Source organism: Emydura macquarii, unplaced genomic scaffold, assembly GCF_026122565.2.
Source record: "Emydura macquarii macquarii isolate MOO-44397 ecotype Brisbane River unplaced genomic scaffold, CSIRO-AGI_Emac_v2 contig_2473, whole genome shotgun sequence".
NCBI lineage: Eukaryota > Metazoa > Chordata > Testudines > Chelidae > Emydura > Emydura macquarii.
Genome location: NW_027132610.1, coordinates 18302603 through 18329327, shown reverse-complemented (window position 1 = coordinate 18329327; position 26725 = coordinate 18302603). Strand labels below are relative to the sequence as shown.

Genomic DNA, 26725 nt, shown 5'->3' with positions numbered 1-26725 from the left:
GGAACCACTGCAATGCTTTTGCAAAGGGGAGAGGCGATCTTTGGGAAGACCACATAGAGAGGGGTGTACATCTATCTTGGGGCTTCCACGATGGCTCCCTCTAGGGGGACTTTGGATGGACCAAAGTGGATGTAAGAAGGGCAAAACTGGATGATCTGGCACTCTGCACTGCCTCCAGTGTTCTGCTCCATGCAGAGATGCATTTGTAAAACCCTTTAGGGTGGAATAGCTTTAGATGTGCAATTCCACTGCTAGCACATGGGCTGATGGGGAGGATTCCCCATCCTCCTACAGGAGCAGAGTGGCAGGGAGAGGATTTCCTCCATAATGCACAGAACTAGAAAAATTGCCAAGGGGAGAAGTCGCTTTAATTTACATACAGAGAAAGAAGACAGTACCTGGTAAGACAATGCAAGGTAACTATGAAGGGCATCTAGATTCTCAATAAATTCAGTTAGATTCCCTCCCAAAGTCCGTAGCATTCGATCATACCCTGACTTCTTACAGAAAGTAAAGAAATATTCTCCAAACAGTTTCAGCACTGCCTCTTCTGACACATCTGTGTAAAAGACATTAGAATTTACAGCTGTGCAACGCTGACTAAACCCAGTGTCCTAACTGAACCATTATAGTCTGAAATGGACACAAGTGAATGGTCTAGGCCCCAAATATTAGCTAGCACAAAAATTGTTATAATCTGGTGGCTAACACAGAGTGAAAATGTTTTGGCAAATAATTTATTTGCTGAAAAATGCAGTTTTGGTCAACCCAAAGGTATCTGCGACCTTGTGTTGAGTTTGCCAAATAGTTTAGACAGATCCAAAAAAATCAAAAATGTTTCTGGCTGGAGTCACAAAACAGATGGAGGAAGAGGTGGCTGGCTTCTCCTTAGGAGCTATAGTTCAGTGGTTAGGGTACTCTCCTGGGATGTGGCTTCAATTCTCTTCCCTGCCTGATACAAAGAAAGGATTTGCACTTGAGTCTTGTACATTTCAAGAGAATCCCCGAGGCAGTAGGATATACTGTGATGGGTCTCTCCTGTTCCACATTTTATAAATGATTACATATTCATCAGAGCAGGGACCGGAGCTTTGTTGTCCCAACTCCTGGCTGACTGGTGCTCTAACCACCAAACTACGGAGTCATTCTCATGATCACTCTCTGGCCCAATGACTATTCAGTGTCATTATGAGTAACTATGAATTGCGAATGTGAATGACAATGAATAGGCAGTAGGTTAGAGAAAGAGAATGACTCTATAGCCTGGTGGTTAGGGTACTACTCCTGCAATCTGGGAGCCCCCAAGTACAAATCCCTTCTCCACATTAGGCAGAGGGGGGGAACTTAAGCCAGGTTTCCCCACATCCCAGGAACATGCCCTTACTACTGGGCTAAAACTTAAAAGGAGACCACTGCCTCCTCTTCAGCTAGCTAGTTTGTGACTCTAATCCTACTTTGCTTTCGTTAAAATACCTGAAATAGAAACAAACAATGCTGAGTTGGACTTTTACATTTTTTCCGACTTTTCAATTCATCAAACATTTTGAAAATTTTCATTTTTGATTCAAACTAAAACTGAGACTTCAGAATTGCCAGTGTACCAAAAAACCCATTATGCATCCAGATCTAGTGGTGGGGACAGTTTTCAGAGTTACATTTCTTTTTGTCTTTAAATATGCCTGGCCTTAATGAAGATAGCAAAGAGCCATTATGGCAGCACCTACATAAGATGCGGAAAAGGTTGGCTGTGTTGTACATCAATGGAAGCCATTACCTTCAGTGGAGTTAATCCTGATTTTCACCAGAGTAAATGAGTTTGAAATCAGGCCCTAGAATCTAGTTCATTTAATTTATGCTGCTTGCATTCCACCTTATCAGGCCACTAGTTTCTTAATATATCTGTGTTGTTGCAATGCTGATTAAGCCATACCTTCAAGGCTGGTAGTAAGCAGAACTGTGGATTCCCTAATGCTCAGTAGTAAAATTGCTTTTTTGTGGATAAGAAAAACAGATAAGAGATATCAGGCTGGAGTAATTTAAGACCATGTTGTCTCACAGGGTTAGTACCATGCTATAAATCCTATGTCCAAATACAGCTGCCTGCAACAGCCATGCTTTAGAACAGGGATCATAGTGAATTTTTTTATATTCCAAAAAAAAAAAAAAAGAGAGAGAGAGAGAGAGACTGGCACAGTAGTACGCAGTAACCCACCAGATAGGAGCTCTCTATTATATAGCACCACTTATCCCAATGCCAAGGGAATAACGGTCCCACTGATCAATGTCTCATGACAACAAAGCTTGCAAAAATTAGATGTGTGACAACCTCATGTCTCATCTCAAATTCTGGACCTTGGAGTCACGGCTCACCTGCAGGGTTGGCAAATGGGTGTTAAACTTTGTGCTCAGAACTGAGAAGCCACTGGCCCTCTCCCCTCCATCCCCAACAACTGCCTCTCTTTGGAGAAGCTACAGGGACACCTTCAAGGCTCTCTAATGTAAGAAAGAGGAGGGTTATACTGGGGTATCCTCCAAGGGAGGCTGGGGATAACAAGGGGCCAGCTCTGGGGATTCCTGGGGTTCACTGAACTCTAGTCTCCAAGTGCATTTATGGGGCTAGTTCACATTCAGCTTCTGCAAACAAATTGCAGGATTCAGTCTGGGAAGTCCTTTGCAAACAAAAGCCTGTGGATTGCTCACAGATGCAAAGTGCAAAGTGTTACTCCCACAGGTCTGGCAGCTCTCTTGCTGGCCCCTAAGGCAGCAGCTCGGGGGTGTGCCCGGCGTGCTGAGACAATCACTGCCAAAGCTTGGTAAATGCAGAAATGTGCAGCAGGAAGGCTCAGCACAAAGGCTACCAGACTTGCAAGGCTCCTGCCACCCCCAGCCAGGCACTCCAAAGGCAGGAGGTTGAGCTGTGGTCCAGAGCTACCTGGGAAGGAGGGAGCGTGCACTGCCTCATCCTTCTGGATGATGCATCTTGCACATTCCCCATGCTAAGGAGGAGGATGCATTCCTAAACCACGAGCCCTACCACAGCTTCCCCTTGAATGGTGCAGCTCCGTGGTGCATCCAATGTGGGACATCGTGTAGCTGCCATGATCTGGCCTCTCGTGGCCAGACAGGGACAGTGTCCATGTGGAGAGCACTGAGTAACCTGTCAGTGCTCTATAAGCCATCAATAAGGTAATGACCAGTCCTTACCCAGAATTTTGCAGGCTTCTTGGATCAGCTTCAGAGTAATAACATCATCGTATACAGAGTAAGTCATGAAGGTGTCTTGGACCCCTGCCTGTGTTCTGAAAAATACAGAAGACTAAGATTTATGATAACACAGAAGGGAAACCACTCAGAGTGGTCACTGCCAGAAACCAATCCATCCATCAATAGAGCTGAATACAGCAAAACTAGACTAGAGTTACTGAGAGAGCAGGTTCCAGCATATTCTAAATCTCCATATATTTATATGAGCAAGTCCCCAAGAAGAAACTGCAGCAGCAATGCAGAAAGTCACTGAATGCTCTCAATTGTTCCTTGGCACGGCAACCTAGAATTTCCTGGAGCGGTGTATGAAGAGGCACAGAAGGGAACTTGAATGCCAGGGAATTCTGTATGCTGGCCCTAATAAGTATGGTTTTTAAAACTTAAAAGTAGGTGGAGGAAGATAGTCGCATGGTCACTGAGGAAGGAAAATATATCTATACTTAATACTTTAGAGAAAGGGCTTCACACCAGTTCATCTTAGGTCCTCGCCTCACCAGTGCAGCGTTAGATGCTTGTTCTCTAGGGTGGGGGTGGGAGGAGAGGGCAAGCCCTGGCTTCTCTGGTTAAGAAAAGAAGCCAACAGACAAGGACTATATTCAAAACGTTTGTAGCTAGCATTATTGGTAACTATTTGTATCACAGTAGCAGCCAGCAGCACTGAACAAGATTAGGGCCCCATTGTTCCAGGCACTGTAGCAGCAGATTGTAAGAGACAGTTCCTGCCCTGAAAACCTTGCAGCTAAATAGACAAAGAGTGACATGAGGATAATAATAGTGCTTATTTTAGAGGTGGGGCACTCAGGCACAGATTAAGGACAAGGTTTTCAGGAATACTACATTTCAGGTGCCCAATTTAAAGACACTTCAACGACGTCCAACTTTCAGGTGTCTCAGGTTGAACACCCAAAATCACTAGCACCTTTTGGAAGCTCTTGGCCTAAGTGACTTAACTATAGTCGCATAAGAAGCTTCTTGTAGAGCTGACATTTGAACCTATGCCTGCTGAGTCCTACCTTGCTAGCTTGCCCACACAATGTTTTCTCTCTTAGGGAAAGTGCCCTGGGTAAACAGGACCTAACATCGCTCCCCTCTAAATCTGCCAGTAGTAGTACACATTGGGTGTACTTTTCCCAGCCCTGAAGACAATCTCTGTGTGGCTCAAAAGCTTGTCTCTCTGGCCCATAAAAGCTATTACCTCACCCATCTTGTCTCTCTAGTAATGGGATCAAGCAGGTCTGTGTGACATGCACAGTACATTCACTGTTCTAACCAATCCAGCTACCAAGGGTTGGTTTAAGCTGCATTCCTTAGTTTTTACAGTTGGTTTAGTGAGCACCATACATGTGCTCAGCTCTATGCAAACAATAGAGAAAGAGATAAATCCTGTCCTAATGGTCTTTCAGGCTACTCCAGTTCTTTATTTTGGATCATGGATTAGTGTTTATTCTACTTCCTCCCCTTTCTGCTCATTCTCCAGAGTGTAAAGCACGTCTCTTGTCCATGAACTGCTATATAGTAATCTACCACACTGGGAGATCTCTACTGTACTGTATCACTTCACAGCATTCGTTAGCATTGCTATATATGAGTCAGGTATGGAGAACATTTAAAGCAAAACCATTTTAGTGGCTAATAGTGGAAAATCAGAGAACAGTCCGAATAACTTGGGTATTTCTGGCAGGCCTGCAGGCACAACTCAAGTAAATATCTGAAAGATAAAACTATTATCAGCTCAGCATAAGAATTGCCAGATTTAGACAATGATGGATGTGAGACCCAACATAAGCATGTGTGTGTGCTGAAGAGAGCCAAAAAATCTCTACAAATGTCACAGTACACCCTGCTTCGATATAGCAGGCATCAGAGGCCAAGAATTTGATTTTTGCATCTTTTGTGCAAATCGTGATAGTTCAAACTTGCAACAAGAGCTCTGTCTATGTTTCAGATCAGCTTCTGCTCCCAGTCACATCAGTGTAACTAACTCCAGATTTACACCCCATGTAACTGAGTTAATTTGCTGTGTGTCTAGTCTTAATATTAGTTATGAGAGCAAGCAGCACTTCAGGTCAAAGTGAAAGATTTTTTCAAGAGACTGGAATGCCTTGCAAACCACCTAACTAACAGCCACATGATCTATCATTTCAGAACCTGCAAGCAAGAGAACTCACTATTAATTTTTCCACAAGTATAGACGTTTCTGTGGTACGCATTGCTGTGGTGTTTATAATTTAGCACTCCTATTGAACAAGACTACTTCCAAAGACAAGGTAAAGGACTCTCTTCATAAGATGCTGTAAACCTTGTGAGTGTTTCTCTTTTATTATACATTTATTCTTTGTGGTGTGCTAACACGACCATCCCTCCTATCTATGAAATAGGGCTGTAGGGAAGAAAACTGCAAGAGATTTCCCTCATGGAGTCTTTTCCAATTCATTCCACTGGGGGAGAAGGGAGAGTTCCATGACCACCACTCACTAGTCACAAATCTCCCAGCACCTGCTTAGGCCTTGGAAGATCTGCCAAAGGCACAGCACAGGACCAGTTGCATGGAGACCCTGTGTCTCTGCACTGGATCCAAGAAGCCTTGGTTCCCCACTCCTACCCTATGGCCACACAACTCCAGTGGAGCTGGGCTACGAGAGTTTCCCCTGTCTGCCACTGCCTCTTGTGCTCCTCCTCCACGCAAAAGAGGAAAGGCTGTGGAAAGTCAATAAAACAACCCGAATAGAGGCTCGCTATAAGCTATTTATTGTTGCCTAATCCAATAGGTAAAGAACCAAGTCTCAAGTTTCCACTGAAATTACGTGAAACCTAGATTTCACAACATGCAATAAATGACATTATGATATACTAGAAATGAAATGCCAGAGGGAGAATATTAAGGTGGCATAAGGTAAGGGCATTATGAATCTCAGGGACAAATTGATCTCTGGTGTAACTCCACTGATGTTAGTAAATAACATTTTGGATGAATTTTCCTCTCGTGGGCTCTGTTCTGATTTATACTGAACACCATTCCCTCAGCTTCAGTGGGGACGTAACTCAGCCCAGAATTTGGCACACTCAGCTCATAATTAATTGTAGCAGTGAAATGTAGAGCTGTGTGGGCCTGGATTATATTTATAATGTTCAACAGGACACAGTCAAATTTTAATCCTCTTTGGCTCCCATTATGGAAGTCCCAAGTCACCAGTTCTGCTCTTTTAAAGTAAATACTTACTTGAGCTTTTCCCATGTCTCATCACCAAATTTCTCTATAACTAGAGATTTCAGGCAGGTGTTGATAAATCCATACTACGGGAGAAAAAACATTAGCATTATGCCTAATGGAACAAGGAAAAAAATAGGGACAGAGCCCTTAATGGGCTGGTGAAGTAAAAATGAAATGACCACACCTTTGGGGAAACAATTATGTCTTTTCCCCATTTCTTGTAAGTTTGTTTATTTAATAGCTCTGCTCATTCCAGCCTTCATGCAAAACTCCCGAAGCCTTGTTCTCTACACATCAGTAGTTCTAGCTTCTACAGCGAAAACATATTAACTAAACTTTAAAGCCCAAATTTAACTTAAGTTTGTTACAGAAAGTTGTTTTCAGTTATTCTGAATTCTTTTGGAACATACAACACTGATATGGTTAAAAGATAGATTTAATGGGGAAATTAATGGCACTTATGTCAGCCCAAAGACTTGATTGAAAGACAAATATATTTTAGTAATAAAACAAAGCATAGTTAGTATTTAAATCTGATTTAAGGAACTGAGTATTGAACATAAAAATGGGTCTATTGTGGCATATGTTCAGGTAAAAGAGTAATGCTGAAAGATGCTTACCATGATACTGCTATCTGCTTGCTGATTGTGCAGGACACGTTGTGCTGGAGCTGGAGTGAGTGATTTGCTCTTGCTTGTTGGTGTTTCATCGCACCAGCAGTGAGAGTCTTTTTTTTTAATTCATCAACTTTGACTGTCTAGAGTCCATCGCACACAAAACAAAAGATCCACAGGGAAATCAGAAACCAATCATTTACCCGCCCACGTATCCTCTGCAAGCAGAGCAGCGTTACATACAGAAAGTCCAGCACTGAGATAATCGGAGGAAATATGCTTTTTAGTCTGAGGTGGAAATCAATATTTTATTGTAAAATCCTGAGGCTGCTCTGCTGGCTCAGTCTCTCATACAATGCACTTGAACTACAGATTCAGGGAGTTTGTCGGTCACTCCTTTAAGTCCTGTCCATCTAGAGATCAGTGCTATCAATTTGTATCTGTCTTAGGTGCCTTAGAAATGCCTGTCACCATAGTATCCAAGTGCCATGCAATAACCAAAGATAGCAGTGAGTGTGTGTCTGTAAAGCCAGTATTTTCAGTTCCCCTTACTCTGGTGTCCACTCTCGGTTTATTTGTTCCTTTGGCTCTGTCTAGTCTCACCATGTCAGTGGAATGACTCCAGACTTACATTGGTGCAACAGAGCTCAGACTCTGGCCCCTTAAATCTTACTTGAATGTGTAATAACAAGTTTGAAATCTTACCACGAGGAAAGAGATGAGTGAAGAGATCTTATCGCAACAAAATGCCCCTAGAAAATGCCAGGCTGCCACATACATGCATCCCCTGACAGGATAATACAGTTTATGAATGATGAACAGATGAACCCAGAGGTAGTTTAGAGAATGTCATAGCAGCAGCATTTCTAACATTGCCTTGTCATTCCAAGAAGTATTGCTTTGGAAGGCAATAGCACTCTTTGGAACAGACTTAAAACAAAATCCTGAGGTGTCCATATTCTTTGGGAGCATCAATAACAAATAGCTGCCCTGCAGGGAAGAGGTGATCAGCAGGAACCTAGTTTAAAGGGAGTAGAAATCTTACAAAGCAGGAAGACAGGCTGCTGTTAATATTATGTCACTTGCACAACTTGCATTGACAATCTTGAAAATTGACGCTCTGGCCTGAATCAAACCTCTTGTCAGTGAGTGTACTCCTGGAGATATAAATGCAATTACATCTGCCTAAGCCTTACAGGTCAGCTTTTCAGAGGTATTAAAATGCCTAAAGATGCAGATAGGCATCTAACCCGCTTACTCACTTTTGGAAAATCACACTGTGCACCTTAGTAGCTTTGAAAATCTGGCCCTAAGCGTATAACTTCAGTGCACTGAGTGGTTGAAACTGTTGGCTAAATTCTGCTCTTCCTGGATTTATTCCATTTAACCATTCCGCTCCCTTGACCCAATTAAATTACTCCAGATTTACACCACTGAAACTGAGGACACTAACGGGCCCTGCAGCTTTGAAACTGCATTAGAAGTGATATATTAATGAGGTATTTAGACTGATCCACCACATTTTTACTTTAATGTGGTGGATCAGTCTAAATCCCTAACCGGATGCTTAAGCTACAGCTAACTGGTAAATAAAACAGGGTATTTTATTAGCCATCGATCACCCCCTACTTTTATTATTCCCCACAGTGCACTATTTACAGACAATGGGTTTTTATTGTTGTTGTTGTTTTTAACATGGACATAATTGTTTACACATTAAATTAGAAGGAAGCCCAGACTAAAACCGTGGATGTGAACAGCCCCAAACCTTTTGAGAAGTTTTGCTCCTGATCTGACCATGTCTTTCCCTTATGAGCATAACCATCTCGAATCAAAACTCTGCATCTGGACTTTGGGAAACTTCAGAGCCAGGACTGAAACCTGTGGTTGAGGCTCATCTTGACATTAAACTCTGAGGATTTGAATCCTGTGTTCACTATTTTTAATCCAATTCTATCTTCTCTGTGAATACAAGAGCGCTTTTTTAAAATGACTTTACTATGGCCAGTGTGTTTCTCAGGCAAAGAAAGAGGAGAGGTAAGTGGTCAGCAGTTCAGACACGATTTGCTGATGTCTCCAGTTTCTCCTGTAGTGTCACAATCATTCATTTCAAAGGAAAATCTCCTTGGAAGAATAAGGAAACTCTCTTAAAGAACTAAAGTAAATTGGAAACTGCCAGATAAATGTTTATGAATTAAAGACACTAAAAATGAGTGGTGTGTCTGTGTGTCACACACACACTGACCTTCTGTTGATCAAGTAGGACAAAACACTTCAATTTCCCCATTTCATTCTTTTCTTTTGCTGAACGCAGAAATACGATTACTGCAGAATTGCTTGGAATGAAGTGCCACCATGTGGCCAATGGACAGCTTGAGCGGCATTTCTAGAAACCTCCTGCAAGAGCTGCCATGAGATCATGTCTAGCGGGTGCAGGCAGCTAATAGCACTGACTATTAAAACATTCTGCTTTCTGCTCATTCACGCATTTCATTCTATCTGTCCTTACTGCGCACTGAGTCACTCTCAATGACCACAGGCTTTTCAGTGAGGTCCTTCGTTCTCACTTTAAAGCAAACAATATAATTTAAAACTTTGATTCCATAGACTCCCTTTGGTTTTAAGGTATCTCTAATGAGTCCTCTTGTCTATTGCCCTGAATCAGAGTCTAATAACTATTCCCAAGTCATCCGTAAAGGATAGATCTCCAGTCTAGCCTTGAAAAGCTCCATGTTTTTTATGATAAAAGTAGTGATGAATTGTAGTTACTGTATTCAAACTACTTACCAACGATAGAGTGTAAAATGGAGCTACCTGTTAATAAATTACAAATGAGCTTTCCCACCACAAAAGAAACCAGTACTCACCTGGTAATAGACTTTATCTGCTAGGTATTTGTGTAAGGCCAATCTGAACGAATCAAGCAATATGGGCAATATCTTCTGCACTACACTCTCTTTAAAGTCTTTAAGAGCAAAGTGTTGTTCTAGCAGATACTGTTCATATTATACTCAGTAAAAATCAGGATTAATCTCACTGACTGCAGGCCACATCTTGAGATCTTGTAAATTGTGCAAAATGCACATCTGTGAAGAAAGAAATTCACAACACAACAGAGCTTGTATGCTGGCCAAATCAATTAGTGAGAGATTTTATAGTCAGTCTTCTCCCCTTTCTTTCTCTTTCATTAACACACACACACACACCTCTCCCCTAGGAAATAAAATGTAAAAAAACTAACCCTAATGCAACCTTAAGAGTTTGGGATCAAGTGTCACAAAGGAAATCCCTGAATGAGAGTTACTCTGGCAACTAACTCATCCCCATTGCATACCTGTAATATTTGCCATTCTTCTCGTCCTTGTTATATGTAAACATTTGTCCATCACTCCTCCTCATTAACATACAACCATAGCCTTAAAAAAAGGATGCACTGTCCAGCTGCTTTAATGTTACTGGAACAACTTTCATGCCTGAACTCCGGGCATTTCCTGAGATCTGAGTGTCTCACTTCTCAAGCTTTATGTTGCCAGTTGCTTGCTTTTCACATACTCTTGCTCCTTCTTCCAACTCTCTCCTCTCTCTTACCGCCATCTGGCAGGCTCTGAAGTAGTGGTTCTGGGAGTGCCCTGGGCCCTGGCTCTGTGTGGTGTATTCACTGAGCTTTAAGTAGGGTCCAGACTTTGTTACTGAGCCCTGGTCTACACTTACCTGGAAATTCGGCAGCAGTCAACAGCAGTTACGCAAGCTACTCTGCATAGCTTGTATAATGTCCATTGACTGCTGTGCTTCCCTTCTGCACGCTAACACGGTTCCCGTCGACGGAGCACTACGCCACTTGAGGAGGTGGATTACCAGCGTCAACTTTGTGATCGATTGAGCAGGTCTACACTGACTGCTCAATCGATCCAGATAAGTCTATCTGACGGTGGCAACATCAGTATAGGCATACCCTGAGGGTCACTGAGCTTTAAGTAGGGTCCCAGAGGTGCTAAGCACAGCTGGGTGAATAACTGATTATTTTATTTTATGTTGGGATTGGCTGGCAGTTCCAAAAACTCGGGGACAAAATCAGTTTGTCCTGAACTGAAACTGCAAATTCTGTCTCATTTCATTTTGGGGCACTCTTTAAAATACAAATAAAGGAAAAGAAGGGCTAGAGTCACAGACAAGCTGGAGGAGTTGGTGCCAGCCTTGTAACTGTTAGTTAGTGCGCTCACCCAGGATCAATCTCCCCACTCTGCCTGATGTGAAGCAAAGATTTGAACTTAGGGGGGGTCCTTCATTGCAGGTGAGTACCCTAACATCTGGGTCTCGCCGGTTGAAGCTGTTCCACTGTGTATAAAATAATTTAATAGTACAGAAAATGATATAGTTAAATGTATGCAACTCCCCCCGCCCCTTCTAGAGGTGCATTTGTACTGGTATAAAGGTGCTCCTATCACTGTAGCTTATTCCTATACACTTACTAAAGTTGCTAACCCAATAATGTGTTTCCTTGTGCATTGCCTAGGACTTCTCCTAGATGTGCATTAACTATGGCTGTGCTGACACCTTCTGTCTTAACTATAACTGTACAGCACGGCAATATTCAAATTGGAGTGGACATCTTGTCCTGCTGCCAACTTTCCATTACACACCCACTAGCTGAACTTCTTCTGCTTCTGCCAGTGATTTATGCAGAATGAGGATATAAACAACGTGGCTTTAAGTCGCACAGGCAAGATTTCTTCAGAAGACTTCTTCCCTCTAGAGTTATCTGATTTTTAGTGTATTATTTATTTAATTTCACACAAGCAACCAAGTGGTGGGTGAGGGAAAGTAATACACAGAACCTCTGTGACACTATGGCTAGTCACTCGTAGTGCTCTGGGAGCTATTGGGACTTTTTGAAATAACGGAAGAAGGGACTCTCTCCAAAGAATCTATCCCGGGTTTTACTGAGCCTAATGCATGCTGGGACCAGCCTTTGGGAGTTTAGTGTTGTGTGAATACCCATATAGTGCAGATATGATCAACAAAGCTCCTGGTTTATGTATCTTGCTATCAGGTCTCACTGGTTTGATGGAAGGCTCTCACCAGTAAATTCTTCCATGGCTCTAGCACTCAGCGGTAGTATCCAAGAGCTTTTTTGCATGTGCCCAATTCTTCCATGTTACTACCAGTAGGCACTAGAAGTCTGATCCTGCATCCACTAAAGTCACTGGTAACACACCCATTGAAGTCCATGAATGCAAGATCAAGCCCCCATGCTGCATGTTTTGTGCATGAGCAAGCGCATGCTCACAGCACTGGTACTGAAGGGCGCTTGCCCCAAAGAAGAGCATTGGGAGTGGCGGTATTAAAGGCAGCACCACGCAATCAGTTTAATGAAGTGATCCATTAAATATGGAAAGGAGGAACTCAGACCTTATCTTAAACTTTAACAAAGACTTTCTTTAGGGAAGCTGCTTTTTTGTTTAGTTTAAATTTCTCTAAGTTTAATGAAGGGGGATTTAAAGTAAAGGCTAAGAAAATGAACATACAGAGTCAAAAAATTGCTAGGAAGCCTTTTTGTTCTCTTAGTCATCAAACTAAAGCAAGTAAATCACACAAGGGCCTAATTGCTGCACAGCAGTGAGAACACCTCCAGCACCGGTCACAGGGCAGTGACAAGAAAAAGACACTGTAGCCTTACAAGGAAAGACAAGATGATGTGAGCTGGAAGGTGTAACATGTCCAACTAGTCTGGTTTTGCCCACCCATGTAGATCTTTAAAATAAAAGCAACATGACTAGTCACTCAGGTGTTTCATATGAATAAAATCCCTGATATTGGCACTGAAGCCAATAGAGAGGGCTTGAATGTTGTTAAAAAGCCATTTTATAATCCATGTTAACAATATGTATGTTTCTCATAATATACATTCATTACTGTTCTTCAAAAAATCGATGGGTTGGATTTTCCATCATGATCTGCCTCCTAAACACACACACTAGCAGAGACCCAGTGGAAATGGCTCCAAAAGAATATCCTCAGGTAGAAGGTTCCCGGGACGGCACAGAGCTGCCAAAATGGCTCTATGCTACCCCCACACATTCCCAGCGTAAGAGGTATACCTGGGAAGGGAGGATGTGTGGCAGAAGCAACCTGCGTTCCAGCTCTTCTTTGTTGCTGAATGGTCCCTAGGAAATCCTTGCAGCTGAGCTGAAGTTCAAGCTGTTCTCGGGCAGTTTTACCCTTCTCGCAGGGTTGTCAAGGCCAGAATATGGGACATGCCAAGGTGGTGGTGCAGGTAAGTAGCAAGGATCTCATAGAAGAACTGGTTGTAGAGGACAACCTTGGTTTGAGTGATCATGAGTTAATTCAGTTTGAACTAAATGGAAGGATAAACAAAAATATGTCTGCAAGTAGGGTTCTTGATTTCAAAAAGGCAAACTTTAAAAAATTAAGGGAATTAGTCAGGGAAGTGGATTGGACTGAAGAACTCAAGGATCTGAATTTGGAGGAAGTTTGGAATTACTTTAAGTCAAAGCTGCAGAAACTAACCTACATACCAAGCAAGGGGAAAAATTCATAGGGAAATGTTGCAGACCAAACTGGATGAACGAGCGTCTCAAATAAGTTATTAAGAAAAAGCAGAAAGCCTAAAAGGAATGGAAGAAGGGATGGATCAGCAAGGAAATCTACCTCTTGGATGACAGCGAGTGTATGGAAGAAGTAAGAACTTCCAAAAGCCAAGCAGAATTGGACCTTGAAAGGAAATTAAAACCAAATGTCTGAGGTCCCTTCACCATATATATTTAAAAAAAAAAAAAAAAAAGGGGGTGGTGGTGGAGAAGAATTGGGACCACTAAACCCTGAGGATGGGGTGGAGATCAAAAATAATCTAGGCATGGTCCAACACTTAAATGAATACTTTGGCTCAGTTTTTAATGAGGGTAATGAGGAGCTGGGGGTAGGGGCAGGATGGCTAATCGGAACAAGGAAGTGGAAGTAAAGATTACCACATCGCAGGTTGAAGCCAAACTCAAACTGCTTAATGGGACCAAACTGGGAATCCTAGCTAATCTCCATCCAAGAATATTAGAGGAACTGGCACATGAAATTGCAAGCCCAACAGCAAGGATTTTTAATGACTCCATAAACTCGGTCATACCCTATGACTGGACAATTGCAAATCTAGTATCTATATCAGTGGCAAAGGGGTTCTGCCACTGATCCAATAAAGTACAAGCCTGTTAGTTTAACCTCCATTGTATGCAAGGTCTTAGAACAGAATTTGAAAGAGAAAGTAATTAAAGACATAGAGGTTAATAGTAATTGGGATCAAATCCAACATGGTTTTACAAAAGGTAGATCATGGCAGACCAACCTGATCTTCTTTGAGAAGATAACTGATTTTCTAGACAAAGGAAATGCAGTAGATCTAATCTGTCTGGATTTCAGTGAAGCATTTGTTACAGTTCCACATGGGAAATTATCAATTAAATTGGAGAAGATGGGATTAATATGAGAATTGAAAGGTAGGTAAGGAACTGGTTAAAGGGACACTACAGCAGGTCATGCTGAAAGGTGAATGGTCAGGCTGAAGGTATATTACTAGTTGAGTTCCTCAAGGATCAGTCTTGGAACCAATCTTATTTAACATTTTCATTAATGACCATGGCTCAAAAAGTGGGAGTGTCCTAATAAAATTTACAGATGACACAAAGTTGAGAGGTATTGTCAATATGCAGGATGACTGGAATATCATACAAGAATAGCTGGATGACCTTTAAAACTGGAGTAAAAGAAATGGGATGAAATTTAATAGTGCAAAGTGCAAGGTCATACACTTAGGGATTAACAACAAGAATTTTTGCTTATAAACTGGGGAGTATTAGTTGGACAAGACAAAGGAAGAGAAAGACCTGGGTGTTTTGGTTGATTACGGGATGATTATGAACCATCAATCTGATATGGCTGTGAAAAAAAAGGCTAACGCAATCCTAGGATGCATCAGGCAAGGTATTTCCAATAACTTGGAAGTGTTATTACCATTATACAAGGCGCTGGTGGGACCTCATTTGGAATACTGTGTGCAGTTCTGGTCTCCCATGTTTAAGAAAGATTAATTCAGACTGGAACAGGTGCAGAGAAGGGCTACTAGGATGATCAGAGAAATGAAGAACATACCTTTCGAGAGGAGAAATAAGGAGCTTGGCTTGTTTTGCCTAACAAAATGAAAGATGAGGGGAGATATGGCTTTTCTCTATAAATACTTCAGAGAGGGAGAGGAGTTATTTAAATTAAGGGCCAATGTTGGCACAAGAACAAATAGATATAAATTAACTATTGTAGGAAGGCACTGTGGCCTTCCTCGGAGCCTGGGCCCAAGGAAGGGCCATGACGCCCCTGCTGGGCAGATCCAGACACTGCAAGCCACAGACCCCAGGAGCTGAGGGGCAGGGCCTGGACAGGAAGGGGAAGTATAAAAGGCCAGCCTAGCCGCTCAGTAAAGGGGAAGCTGCTGACAGAGAAGGATGTACCTTCCCTGAGGCTGTGTCTGATCCAGGCCCTACAGCTGTGCAGAGCAAGCCCTTCACTGACCGGTGCTTCAAGGGCCTGCCAGGGCTACTTGGCCCTAGTGACTGGGAAGAGCTATCAGAGGCTGCTGACTGGGAGCGACCCCCTGGGGCCAGCCATGACCTAGAGGAGCTGCCTGTTGCCTGGGACCTGCTGGAGCTGCCGGAGCCCTGAGTGCTGGAGGACCCACCAGGACTCTGTGACCTGGAGGAGCTGCCATCTGCTGACAGCCCCGAGGAGTTCCTGGACCTGCCGCTGGCTGATGGTGTGGGACTAGTGGGACTCCCGCTCGCCATCTACCCCAGTGATTTGGAGGAAGACTCCTAGCTTCAGGTACCTGGGTTTGGGGTGGAAGAAAGTAGCCCAGGGATGGCCAACTACAGTCGCACAAGTGTCAGCATGTTGTGGCTGGAGCCCTGCTGACCCAGTGGCAGAACCCTTTTGCCACTGATAGGGCCCCGGGCTGGGACGCAGTGGAGTCGGGTGGGCCTGCGTCCTCTTCCCCCCTTCCCTAGCCACCCCGGGAGTGCTTGTCTCCTCTGGGCCTGCTGCCGCAGAGGATACTGAACATTGTGCTTGCAGACTCCTTGCCAGCCCCGCCCCACCTGGGGGACTGGGGGCTGAAGACTTGTGTGAACCTGCTAACTTTCTCTTTGAAGCAAGGCGCTGTGGCCTTCCTCGGAGCCTAGGCCCAAGGAAGGGCCGCAACGCCCTTGCTGGGATGAGTCACCAGCTTACAACCATCAATTAAATTTGTGCTTGAAATTAGATGAAGGTTTCTGACCATTAGAGGATTAAAGTTCTGGAACAGTCTTCCAAGGGGAGTAGTTGGACAAAAAAACCCTACCTTATTTTAAAACTGAGCTTGTTAAGTTTATGGAGAGGATGGTATGATGAGATTGCCTACAATGCCATAAGGCCTATCCGTGAGTGCTCTTAGCAAATATCTGCAATGGCTGGAGATGGGACACTCCATGTAGATGTAGACAGCTCTGAGTTACTACAGAGAATTCTTAATGTTGCTGGATTGGGCAGGAGCACAGGCTAAGCTGAATGTGGAGGAAGAACATGTAGAACTAAAGTGTAACAGAAGCAAACCCAGTTCATGAACATTAGAAAGAAAAACAAAGGATGTTATTCAGTCAGTAGGTGTCAGCAGTGAACAGCTGATTCCTTGGCACTCTCCTGTCAGTGAAGAATAGCATCCTAACTCAATAAGATTTGCTGTATGTTTAGCCAAAGGTAGAAATCCTGGTCAAGTAAATCTGTCAAGAAGCAATAGAAATACAGATCTACAATGCTAGCTATCTATTAAATGTCACAGTACAGGGTGCATGATGCTCATGAACATTACAATGCAACAAACTGATTAATTCAGTGATCTCTGCCTTGGTATTTTTATCCAAGTCCCTTGGACAACAAAAATGCTGAACTTAAAAATGGTAGAGGGTTGTGCAAAGTAGCTTCCCAATTCACAAAGGACACTGTTAAAATGGTATATTTCATATCCAATAAACCATGCACCAAGGATCAGTAGTGCCCGAAGGCAAGGAGAAAGAAAAAACATGGGAGCAAAACAGATTCTCTAACTTGTTTTTCTTTTGGATTCTGAAGAAAGTCAACTTTAACCGGGATGAGATTCAGACAAAAACTAGGGACACACACTGGCAATGCCTGGTCCAAACAGCCAGTGCAACATGATGGTAATGTTTCAGCATTGTCCATGAAGTTTTGCTTTGCTAGTCCTTAGAAAAATAGGCATATTGTACGTCACAAAAATTCCAATGTCAAATGGTTTATGTAGCATGTCTAAGGTAAAAGCACCTTCTTAAGCACACCTCTGTAGTGTGTTTTTTTTTCCCAGTGATTACTGTTTTAATGAACACAGATATCCAGATAAGGTACTGATGTGCTAGGATTTGTTTGTAATTTCCCCCCTGGATTAGAGAGTAGTCTGTACTATTTGTTCACAAATGCCTCTGTTCAAAGATATTATACACCTGTAGGAAAGAGTGTAAATGTTTCATCTAGGTAGGTTGATCAGCATCTGGATATTCAAATCAATGGTTGAGGAATTTTTACTTTATTTAATTTGTTTTTATAAACTATGAAAAGAATTGCACAAATCTTCACCCGCACTGAGTCTTTTATGCTGTGTCCAACAACAAAACCAGTTTCCATCAGAAAGCAGTGTATAGGATCTGCTTGATTTTTCTAGCACTCAGGAGAATTGTCTCCCAACATAATTTGCTCATGCATGATGCTCATGCATTTTTGCTGCTATTTCTAAGGCCCTAAAGGCTCCACATCTTCTCATTAGTGCCACTGCATACTCTCAGGTCATGGGACTGATGATGGCACACACTAAAATCTCAGATGCAAAGATGAGGAAAGTCCATTTCGCTGCTCTGAAATTGGGACTTCTGGTGCAAAAATTCACCATAGATGAATAGAACTGCTTTGTAGCACTAGGCAGTGCTAGAATCATTGCTTCCAATAACAACACCGGAAAACGCTTGTCAAGTTGGCGCTTCTCCCCCTCCCCCAAATGACAAAGCAGTATTGTGAGGCACAGTGCAGACGAGCAGCTACGCTCCAGTGTCACTGCAAACCTGGAATGGGCATGGCTCACAATACAAACAGTATAAAAAACCTCCAGTTAATGTGCACTATGTCCCTTCTACAGTATTAGGATGGGCCAGAGCTTATCAAATCCTACACATTCTTATCAAATCCTACACATTCTATCTGTTCAGATAGCTATCTTCCAGCTGGGGCTAGTCCTTTTTATGGGATTTTTGGCTTAAATTTTAAAGTGTTGAATGCCCCTTCCACAGCCTTGGGTAAATAAATCGGATATCTTTCCAATCTCTTTCTGGAGCCAATTGTGCTTCTCTGGCTGTTTCTTTGAGATTGGCTTGCAGCGTTTGCTGTTTGTGAGGCATCTTGGGAGAGCCTCCGAGGGGCACGAAGAATCCAGTTTGAATGTAAACTGTGCTCGCTGGTGCTGGTAGCAACTGAAAGACAGATGAAAGTTATTGTTAATACAGCTTCCCAATGAATGTTCAATTAGTGATTGACAAAGGAGGATGTCAATTAGGTCCTTTTTAGACGTAATGCTGAGTAACATGGTGAAGGCTCCATAAAGACTTCTACTTTAGAAATTTCTGAATTCCACTTTCTGACTAAAATTTACTGCACTTTATCTCTGGCCTATGGATGGAGCTGGCAAAACTTTTCAACCACAACTTCTTTTGGGGAGGGGAGGTGAAAATGCAGATTTATCCATGTATGTTTGACTGAACCATTTTGCGAATTTGTGTCAATTTCAGCAAATTGTTGTGGTTAGGGGGGGAACAACCTATAAAAAAATTCCCAAAAAGTCAGTGTTTCACTTCAACCTTTTCAAAACAAAACATTTAGACTGATTCCAAATGACTTTGTTTCAATGACTTTAGCTTTCTTTTAAATAATTTCAGGGGAGGGGAAGAAGCTTGAAATTTAAACCAAACATTTCATGTCAGATCAAACAAGATGTCTCATTCAACCAGAAACTATTCGTTTTCTGACTCTTCAATTCATCAGATTTTTTTTTAAATCATTTTCAGATCAACCTGATACAATTTTATTGATTTGTTTGATTGAATTGTCAATGACACAAAAAGGTCATTATTTGCACAGCTGTGCATGTAGGTGAGTTTTTCGTTGTGAAGTTGACCAAAACCAGCCAATCATTATTGAATGAGGAAAGTAAAATATATCTTTCTATTTAGATTTATCATATGTTTATATCTATCGATCTATATATATAGATATAGTTTTCCTATTATAATAAAAGGACTATTCTGCTGATATTTTTAACAGTTCTACAAGCAAGACTACTAGTTGTAGAAAATGGAGGGTGAAATTCACTTCTGTGCAGGAGGACAGAACAAAGCCTATGATCCACATATTTTCCCATTATGCCTTCCCCCCCTCCTCCCTTTGTAATTTTATTTTAGATGCACTATATAGGCTTCACCATCAAAGTCAACATCCACGTTTGGGAGATCCGTCACAGGAACTTTCTGCCATCTCTCTGCATCCAGATCTGCAATCACCGAGTCGAAGAAAGCTATTGCCTCTCTTACATCCGAATTGGGCTGTGGGACTTTTCTTTCCATGGGTATCTGTTGAACAGACGGGTAAGAAATGAGTACACTGAGAATAATATGGAACTACTTCTTAATCAAAGAATTGTGCAAAGTGGAGAAATGCAAAACTTGCATCTGGATCCAAACAGCCCAAAATTTGATTTGATTTGGGCCCCTCTCTAGTCCATAGTTTGTCCCAAACTAAAAAAATAATAATACCTAGTGCTTATATTGCTCTTTTCGTCAGTAGATCTCAAGTGCTTTACAAAGGAAGTCAGTATCATTCTTCCCAATTTACAAATGGGGAGACTGAGGCTCAGAAAAGGAAAGTGACTTAGACCCAGCAGGCCATGGGAAAAGCCAGGAATAGAACCCTATCTCTTGAATGGCAGGCTGGTTCACTACCCCTTAGGCCACACTGCCTCCCAAACAGGTTGAACCTTTTGGCAATATTGGGCCAGATTTTCAAATGCTCAACTCTGCCCCGCCTCCCACAATGGGAGCCAGATTTTCAAAAATGCTTGTCACCCCACATCTCCTGTTCTAACACATGTTGGGTGCTGAGCTCAGTTTGAAAATCTTCCCACTTATTTTGGTTCCTACATGGGAGCTGAGGTCTTTGTGCATAAAGTCTATTTAAAGTGGAAGAAGGATTGTGTCACTAAAATGTGTGTAATTTGATAGGGTGGTGATAATCCTGAAGGAAAACCAGTAGGGTTTAAAAATAAAAACCCTCTTCAATAAACATCTCTCTGTGCAAAAGCTGAAACAGTTATGACACTGTGGTAACAATTTTTGGAGTTTGTATGTAATACAGCGTCTCTAGAGTCAAAACTCCCATGGACTCTCCTGGGAGTTCTGCCCAAGTAAGGACTACATATTTTCTCACTCGGTTTATGGCCAGATTGTGCTATTGAGAGAACTGAGTGTGGAGTCACCACACTACCTCCCTGACTCTCCCAGTATCTTGGAAGGATGTAACCTGCTCTATGAGCTGGTGAGGGGGATGAGTAAAGTATGGCCTAGCTTCTTCACTCCCTAACCCCTTTGGCGTGATTTGCATCCATAGCGGTGCTAAGAGAAAGCAGCCACTTCATGCTATTACAGTGATTGCTATAGTAGTGATTGCTATTACATCTGGGCCTTAATGATTAGACAGTGTAAAGAAAACTTCTTGCCAATGGCGTATATGCATCTGAGACACAAGTGATTTTTCCCACAGGATGAACCCAAGGGGCAAAGTTTGAGTCTGAATCCAGGCCCAAGGGTCAGATGCCATTCAGAATCCAGGCTTTGGTTCAGCCTGCTATAGAGACAGCCATTTGGATCCAGATTCAAACCTCCCCAGTGTTTGCTGAGTGGATTTCTACTCATTCTTTTTCTTGTAGAGAAAAAGAAATGAATTTTCACCGAAGATAATGTTAATGCAAACAGATTGTGAAGTATCAAACAATACATCCCTGTGTTTAAAAAGCAAACAAACTTGTGAGCAGTCAATAAAAATACCATTTAGAAAGCAGCCAAACCTATGGTATTCTGGATTACTTCCTGAGTCCTTCAGAACCCTTTTCTTCAATGCCAGTGTTATGGTGCAGTGACCGACCCTTTTGTCTTGGTGAGAGTGACTCCCTGTACAGCGTATCCTGCTGATGTCATGCATTATCTGTTTATGAGCAGGAGGCTGGTAGAGTTAACACTCCAGCAGGAATCAAGGCTGGTCATTCATCAGAGCTAGTCAACTATAATCACATGACATAATACTCCAGACTTTAGCAAATGAGAGATTTATTTCAAGCAGAGTTCCTTTTTTTCTTTAAAAGAGGAATTTTCAGTGGCACTATAGCAACACTGGAGAAATGGAAGGAGTCTATGCAGACCCTCTGTCTGTAAGGTCTGTTCCATATTACCTATTGTGGTCAGTGTTTTGCATCTTTTACCACTGTTTTCTTTCCTCTTTGTTTCGGCCAAATTCTGCTCTCAGTTATAGAAGGGTAGATTCAGAATAATTCCACTGATGGCAACAGAGTTAGTGACCAAATCAGCATAGTGCAAGTCACACTCCTATGTCTCAGGCTATGTCTACACTGCTGGCAGCACAGCTGGCAGCGCAGGATTGATTTTTGCAGGTTTGATTGAGCATAGTAAAGACTCGCTCAATCGAACCCGGACGTCAACTCCGTAGATCCACCGCAGCAAGTAGCATAGCACTGCATCGACGGGAGGGCATTTCCTGTCGGCGCAGCGCAATGGAGATGCCGCGGTAAGTAGACATTAGGAAGTCGACAGGAGATACACAAGTTACTGTACGTAGCTTGTGTATCTCCCATCGACTGCCACCAAAATCCACAGCCAATGTAGACCAGGCCTCTGTGTGTCTATTTTGGATCTTTCCTTCTCACTGAATCTTCATCTCTTTACAAATGTCTCTGTCTTCCCTTGCTGATCCATCTTAATTCTTCTTTCCCTCTGTTATTTACTGAGCATCGGGTGTACCAAATATGATACAGATGTAGGTCCTAATCCAAAGCCCATTGAAGTCATGTGAAAAATGCCATGGACCTAAATGGGCATTGGATCAGGTCCATAGAGCATTAGAAAATATAGTCTCTGGTCCCAGAAATTTTTGGGCTTCATTCACCCTACACTGGCACAATTTGCATCCCCATACACAGGAGCTACTACATCTGAAGATGAATTTGGCCTTGGGGGAGGGCAGGTGGCATGTGCACTAGTGTTCTCCTTCGAGACTTCTGCCATGGGAGGTTAACTTCAAAGTGTGGTCAGTGCCTCGCTGGTGAAGGGTCCCTGGGGATGCAATGAGTCAGCCATACATCTTCTCCCCACACCATCCAGCCTGCTAGCACCCACTGTGGAGCCTGCCCAGGCCTGCTGTGGCTCTGCTGTCAGAGAAGCACAATACCCTTGCAAGCAGTCGTTCTACTACTGGGAGTTCTGTATCTGAGCTGAATCAAGCCAGGGCTAAATCAGCCTTCTTATTGAGCAGATGCAAACAAACCAGGTCAGACACATGTAATATACAAAACCGCAACTGAAATGAAAGGCTGCATTCAGTTTTGCAACTGTCTGATTCTTTACTCTGTTCAGAGATGGTCTCTATGAATGGTGCTACTTCAAAGGTCTGAGCAGAATGATGGTGAAGGGAGAAATTTTGTTGTCTGTTTCTAAAGCAGCTGCCAGTTTCTTAGCAGCAAATTGCTAGTGAAGGGAGCGTTAATGACTAATACTTGCCACGTCCCGGTGGTTGGCAGTGGAACTCGTACTGATGACAAAACAAGTGCTGCTGCTGCTGTTCTACCTGACTGATCAGTGAAAACCATGGTTGTTCAGTAAAACAATGTACTCTGCATAAATAATTTCAAAGCAGTTCACACAGGGCCTCATGCAAAGCCAACAGAAAGCCATCTTGATATCTCAATGGATTATTGAGTCCTCTAATCAGTAACTACTACAAACAACCAAGGTGGATAACCATGAAGTACTATGTGACCATGTGATATTCTCAAACACAATTATCTTTTTATGGATGCATTTTCCAGACTTCATACACACCCATCTCTTTCTCACTCTCACACACATTTTTCCAAAAACATTCAGATAAATCTTGACACACACACACGCACTCCACGTTACTCCAAAAGTGTGTTCTCTATGCATTCTCACCTCACTGCAACCACTCCAGGATTCTCTTCCTATTGAGATACTTCCATGCCCCATCACTATACTGTCTGAGTGCCCTCTAAGTATTTATGGCTTATTGTCCTCATAACACTTCTGTGCAGAAGGGAAGTATTATTATCCCCATTTTACACAAGGGGAATGGAGGCCCACTCCCACTCTTCTGGTGACCCAGAAGGTCTGTGGCAGAGTTGGGAAGAAACAAAATTGCATCTGTCACTATTTTAATCTATTAAAGCATTCCAGTTGTCCTCCAAAAAAGGCTATTGTCCAACCCTACCTCTACAAGTGATGAAAATAACCAGATCCCGCCCTCTCCCTCCCTTGCTCTTGGTGGATGGCTATAATTGATGGTCCTGAATTATAACATAAATAATAACTTCAAACTAACAAAAAGCCAAAAGATTGACTGTGGTTTGATAAGCCACCAGAATCCTAACGGCGGCAGTGGTCAGCTGCTCCTTTACAGAATGTTCTGTTACCGGGTCAAATCTAGATCCTAAAGGATCACTCATGATCCTCAGATTACGGTTGATACATGTTCAATCTTAATTCTTATGTTTGCATCCAAGATGCAAAGAAAATCAAACGTAATTCAGCAGGCGCTACCAAACCTTATTATCTTTATTCACTATTGCATGGCTGCTTGTGAGCAATAAATAATTCTCTATTTCAAATGGTGGAACGATAAGAATGAGGCAATCCATACAAGAGGACTTGATCTTGAATAAAGACCATTGACACAGAAAACCAAGAGAGGTAGTGCAACTACATGTTACACAGTTAAGGCATATGTAAAAATATTTTCTTGTACTTAGATACAATAGCCCCTACCTTAGATGAGTGCCTGGTAGGAGGTGGGTTTCGTGGCTTTTTCCCTGTTTTGGAGGATTTCACAGTTACTGGAGAAATTTCTGATGTCATGTTCGTGGATTTTAAGTCATTGATGCTGTCCAGGTATTTTTTTCTCAAAGCTAATAGATCCTGTAAGTACTGCAAGCAGTCTTGAGTCTTGGAGTACATCCAGGCCCGGTCTTCCTCTTTCTGCTGGAAGTATGCACGTGAGTCTATGCTGGTGGTACTTTTGCATTTTTTCAAGGATTCACTGGGTTTCTGCTGCTCACCTCCAAGAGTGTACATAGAGGTGCTGCGGATCAGCCTCACAGCACAGCCTGAGCCATCATCGCAAGGGAGGTCACCAGCCAGATGCCTCCTATGGGAATTGGGGTGAAAGATCGAATGGATCTTTCTGAACATAGTGTGCCACTTTCTTCACCTTGTACCTCGTTTCCTTCCGCCTCTTGATTTTAAGGTGGAATTAGCTAGTCAGTACTCAAATCTCTTGTTGTTAGCTGAAAGGTAGATTTGCCAGATGCTCATTGTAACCAGGGTAAAAGTTTATTGCTGCTTCAGCTGTTTGCAATATAATTAGTTGTTAAAGATCACAGCAAAATGTTTTCTGTTATATCTACATCAATTAAACAGCTTTGCTTTTCTCTCGAATTAAAGCGTAGTACAGTAGGTCAAATGCCTTCCTCTGATCTTTCATCTAGAGGCTCCCCATGCAAATCATCAGCCTCAGACAAGACATTTTCCTTTCCATCATTTCTTTCAGTTTTCTTTTGTTTCCAACAGCGTCACATCTTTGATATGTTAGCCGTCTACTTTGTTTCATAGTTGCATAGATTCACGACGTCTTTGTGCTGACCATGGTACTGAACTATTTCTAAGGTCCAAAAAATACCCTCTTGGTTAAGAAATAATGAGACATGACTTAGCAGATCATTAATGGGTATGTGGTGAAGAACCCATTCAAATAAGCCTAGACCAAGACGGACTGACTGACCAGGAAGGGAGCACCTGTATCAGATCATTGTACCTCCAGGCAGGCGTTCAGTTGCTCTGAGAAGGGATTTTGTGTTCTGTGCTATGGCAACAAGGGAATGGTTACAGCTATTTGATAGCACATCATTGTTAGGAATAAAGTGGACTCAGGTACCCAGATCCATTACACCCTATTCAAAAAGCTGCATCATTTGAGAAATGCTGTAAAGTAAAACTGTTGCAAAATACGCCTTTATCTCAAAATAATAGCAAAAATTTTAGTGCACAGAGAAACCATTACATCTGTGCTTTTGAATGTTAGTCATTTTTTTTCTTGAACAATGTCCAAACTTTCAATACTGGGTTTACAGCTGCAGGAATTAGTCTGAAAAATACTCTAAATATTATTAGCATATTAATACTATGCTATGATTTGCATATTGTCCACAGTGTGACTGCTTTAAAGTTGATAATTGGACAGCAGCCAACTTTCAATGTCAGGATGATCTAGCTCTTATCTAAAGCCCACAGGAATGTTCAGGGCTTACATTTTCACAACTGTGTTTGTAACTCATTCTGCTCAGGACTTGTGTGTTTGAGAAAGCTATTTTATTTTAAAAAATCGCAGGCATGATCTTATAGTCTATACTCAGGCAAAATGGCCCCTGAACTCACTGGAAGTCTTGCATAAGGATTTAGGCACCATAAGAGTTGTGCAACTGGCTATGTAGATATTGGATAATAAGATAAACGTATGTGTTTCATTTCATATCTTCCTCCATGAACTCAGATCTACTGTGCACTTATTTATAATTATTATTTTGGGAAATATTTACATATAGGCCCTGACTTCTGGACAGGGCCAAGCTGTGCTTGCCATAGGATCTAAGGCAGAATCAAGATAGCTTCATGCCACTTTTGTAGCTCCCTAATTATGGAGCTGGTTTAGCCCCATTATAGCAAGAGTGGCCTTCGGATTGCTCAAAACTGCACCCCGCAGACTATGATCCAGTAGCTGGGAATTGCTGAACCATGGAGATAAGTTTATATTACCTAATACTTCCAGAGGTGCTCTGCATGTGTTCCCCTCTCCAAGTAGTTGGTTAAGCCAACTTTATGGCCCTTTTGAGCCCCAGAGCTGTGCAAAGAGACTGTGTCACCTGTGTGAGAACTGTCCCAGTGACTCCAGGTCTAAGGCAGAGAGTTCTTCTGATCCATAAAAGTAGTATAGTAAAAAGCACTGTGGGGTTCTCTCTTCTAGTACATATTTTGTTTTACAAAGTATAAGGCTGCAAGGAATCCTTTGTTTGGAGCTTTGTATCTGTCTCACTAGTGTCGCATGGTGCAGTTACTGAAATAAGTGAAATTGGTCCAGAATATCCCTTTACAGTGGATTTGATTTGCTGTATCTTCAGGTTTTGGTTGCAGTGAACGCA

The 26725-nt window shown here is 42.3% G+C and overlaps 2 protein-coding genes across 2 annotated transcripts in view; both read right to left on the bottom strand.

Annotated features, from left to right (window-relative positions):
• The window catches only part of LOC137163153 (guanylate cyclase soluble subunit beta-2-like), a 28373-nt gene extending 17690 nt beyond the window's left edge, over positions 1-10683 (bottom strand). Inside the window, 5 exon segments of the mRNA XM_067563303.1 lie at positions 399-559; positions 3205-3299; positions 6485-6558; positions 9957-10085; positions 10678-10683. Of these exon segments, the coding sequence (XP_067419404.1) occupies positions 399-559; positions 3205-3299; positions 6485-6558; positions 9957-10085; positions 10678-10683 (465 nt within the window).
• A 7740-nt stretch (positions 10684-18423) lies between these two features.
• Positions 18424-24722, bottom strand: CUNH13orf42 (chromosome unknown C13orf42 homolog). Its single transcript, XM_067563302.1, has 3 exons — positions 24300-24722; positions 19658-19805; positions 18424-18653 (listed from the first exon to the last, which is right to left on the bottom strand). The coding sequence occupies exons 1-3, from the start codon at positions 24720-24722 to the stop codon at positions 18424-18426; spliced, it is 801 nt and encodes a 266-aa protein (XP_067419403.1).
• Between the last annotated feature and the right edge of the window lie 2003 nt (positions 24723-26725).

Bases quoted from the DNA above. Each gene is read 5' to 3' on its own strand.
- CUNH13orf42 (XM_067563302.1), bottom strand. From the start codon at position 24,722: ATGTTCAGAAAGATCCATTCGATCTTTCACCCCAATTCCCATAGGAGG. The intron at 19,806-24,299 runs GTAGGGGCTATT...TCTGTTCAACAG, and splicing joins CTACCAGGCACTCATCTAAG to ATACCCATGGAAAGAAAAGT. The intron at 18,654-19,657 runs GTGAAGCCTATA...TCTGTCTTTCAG, and splicing joins CGTGGATGTTGACTTTGATG to TTGCTACCAGCACCAGCGAG.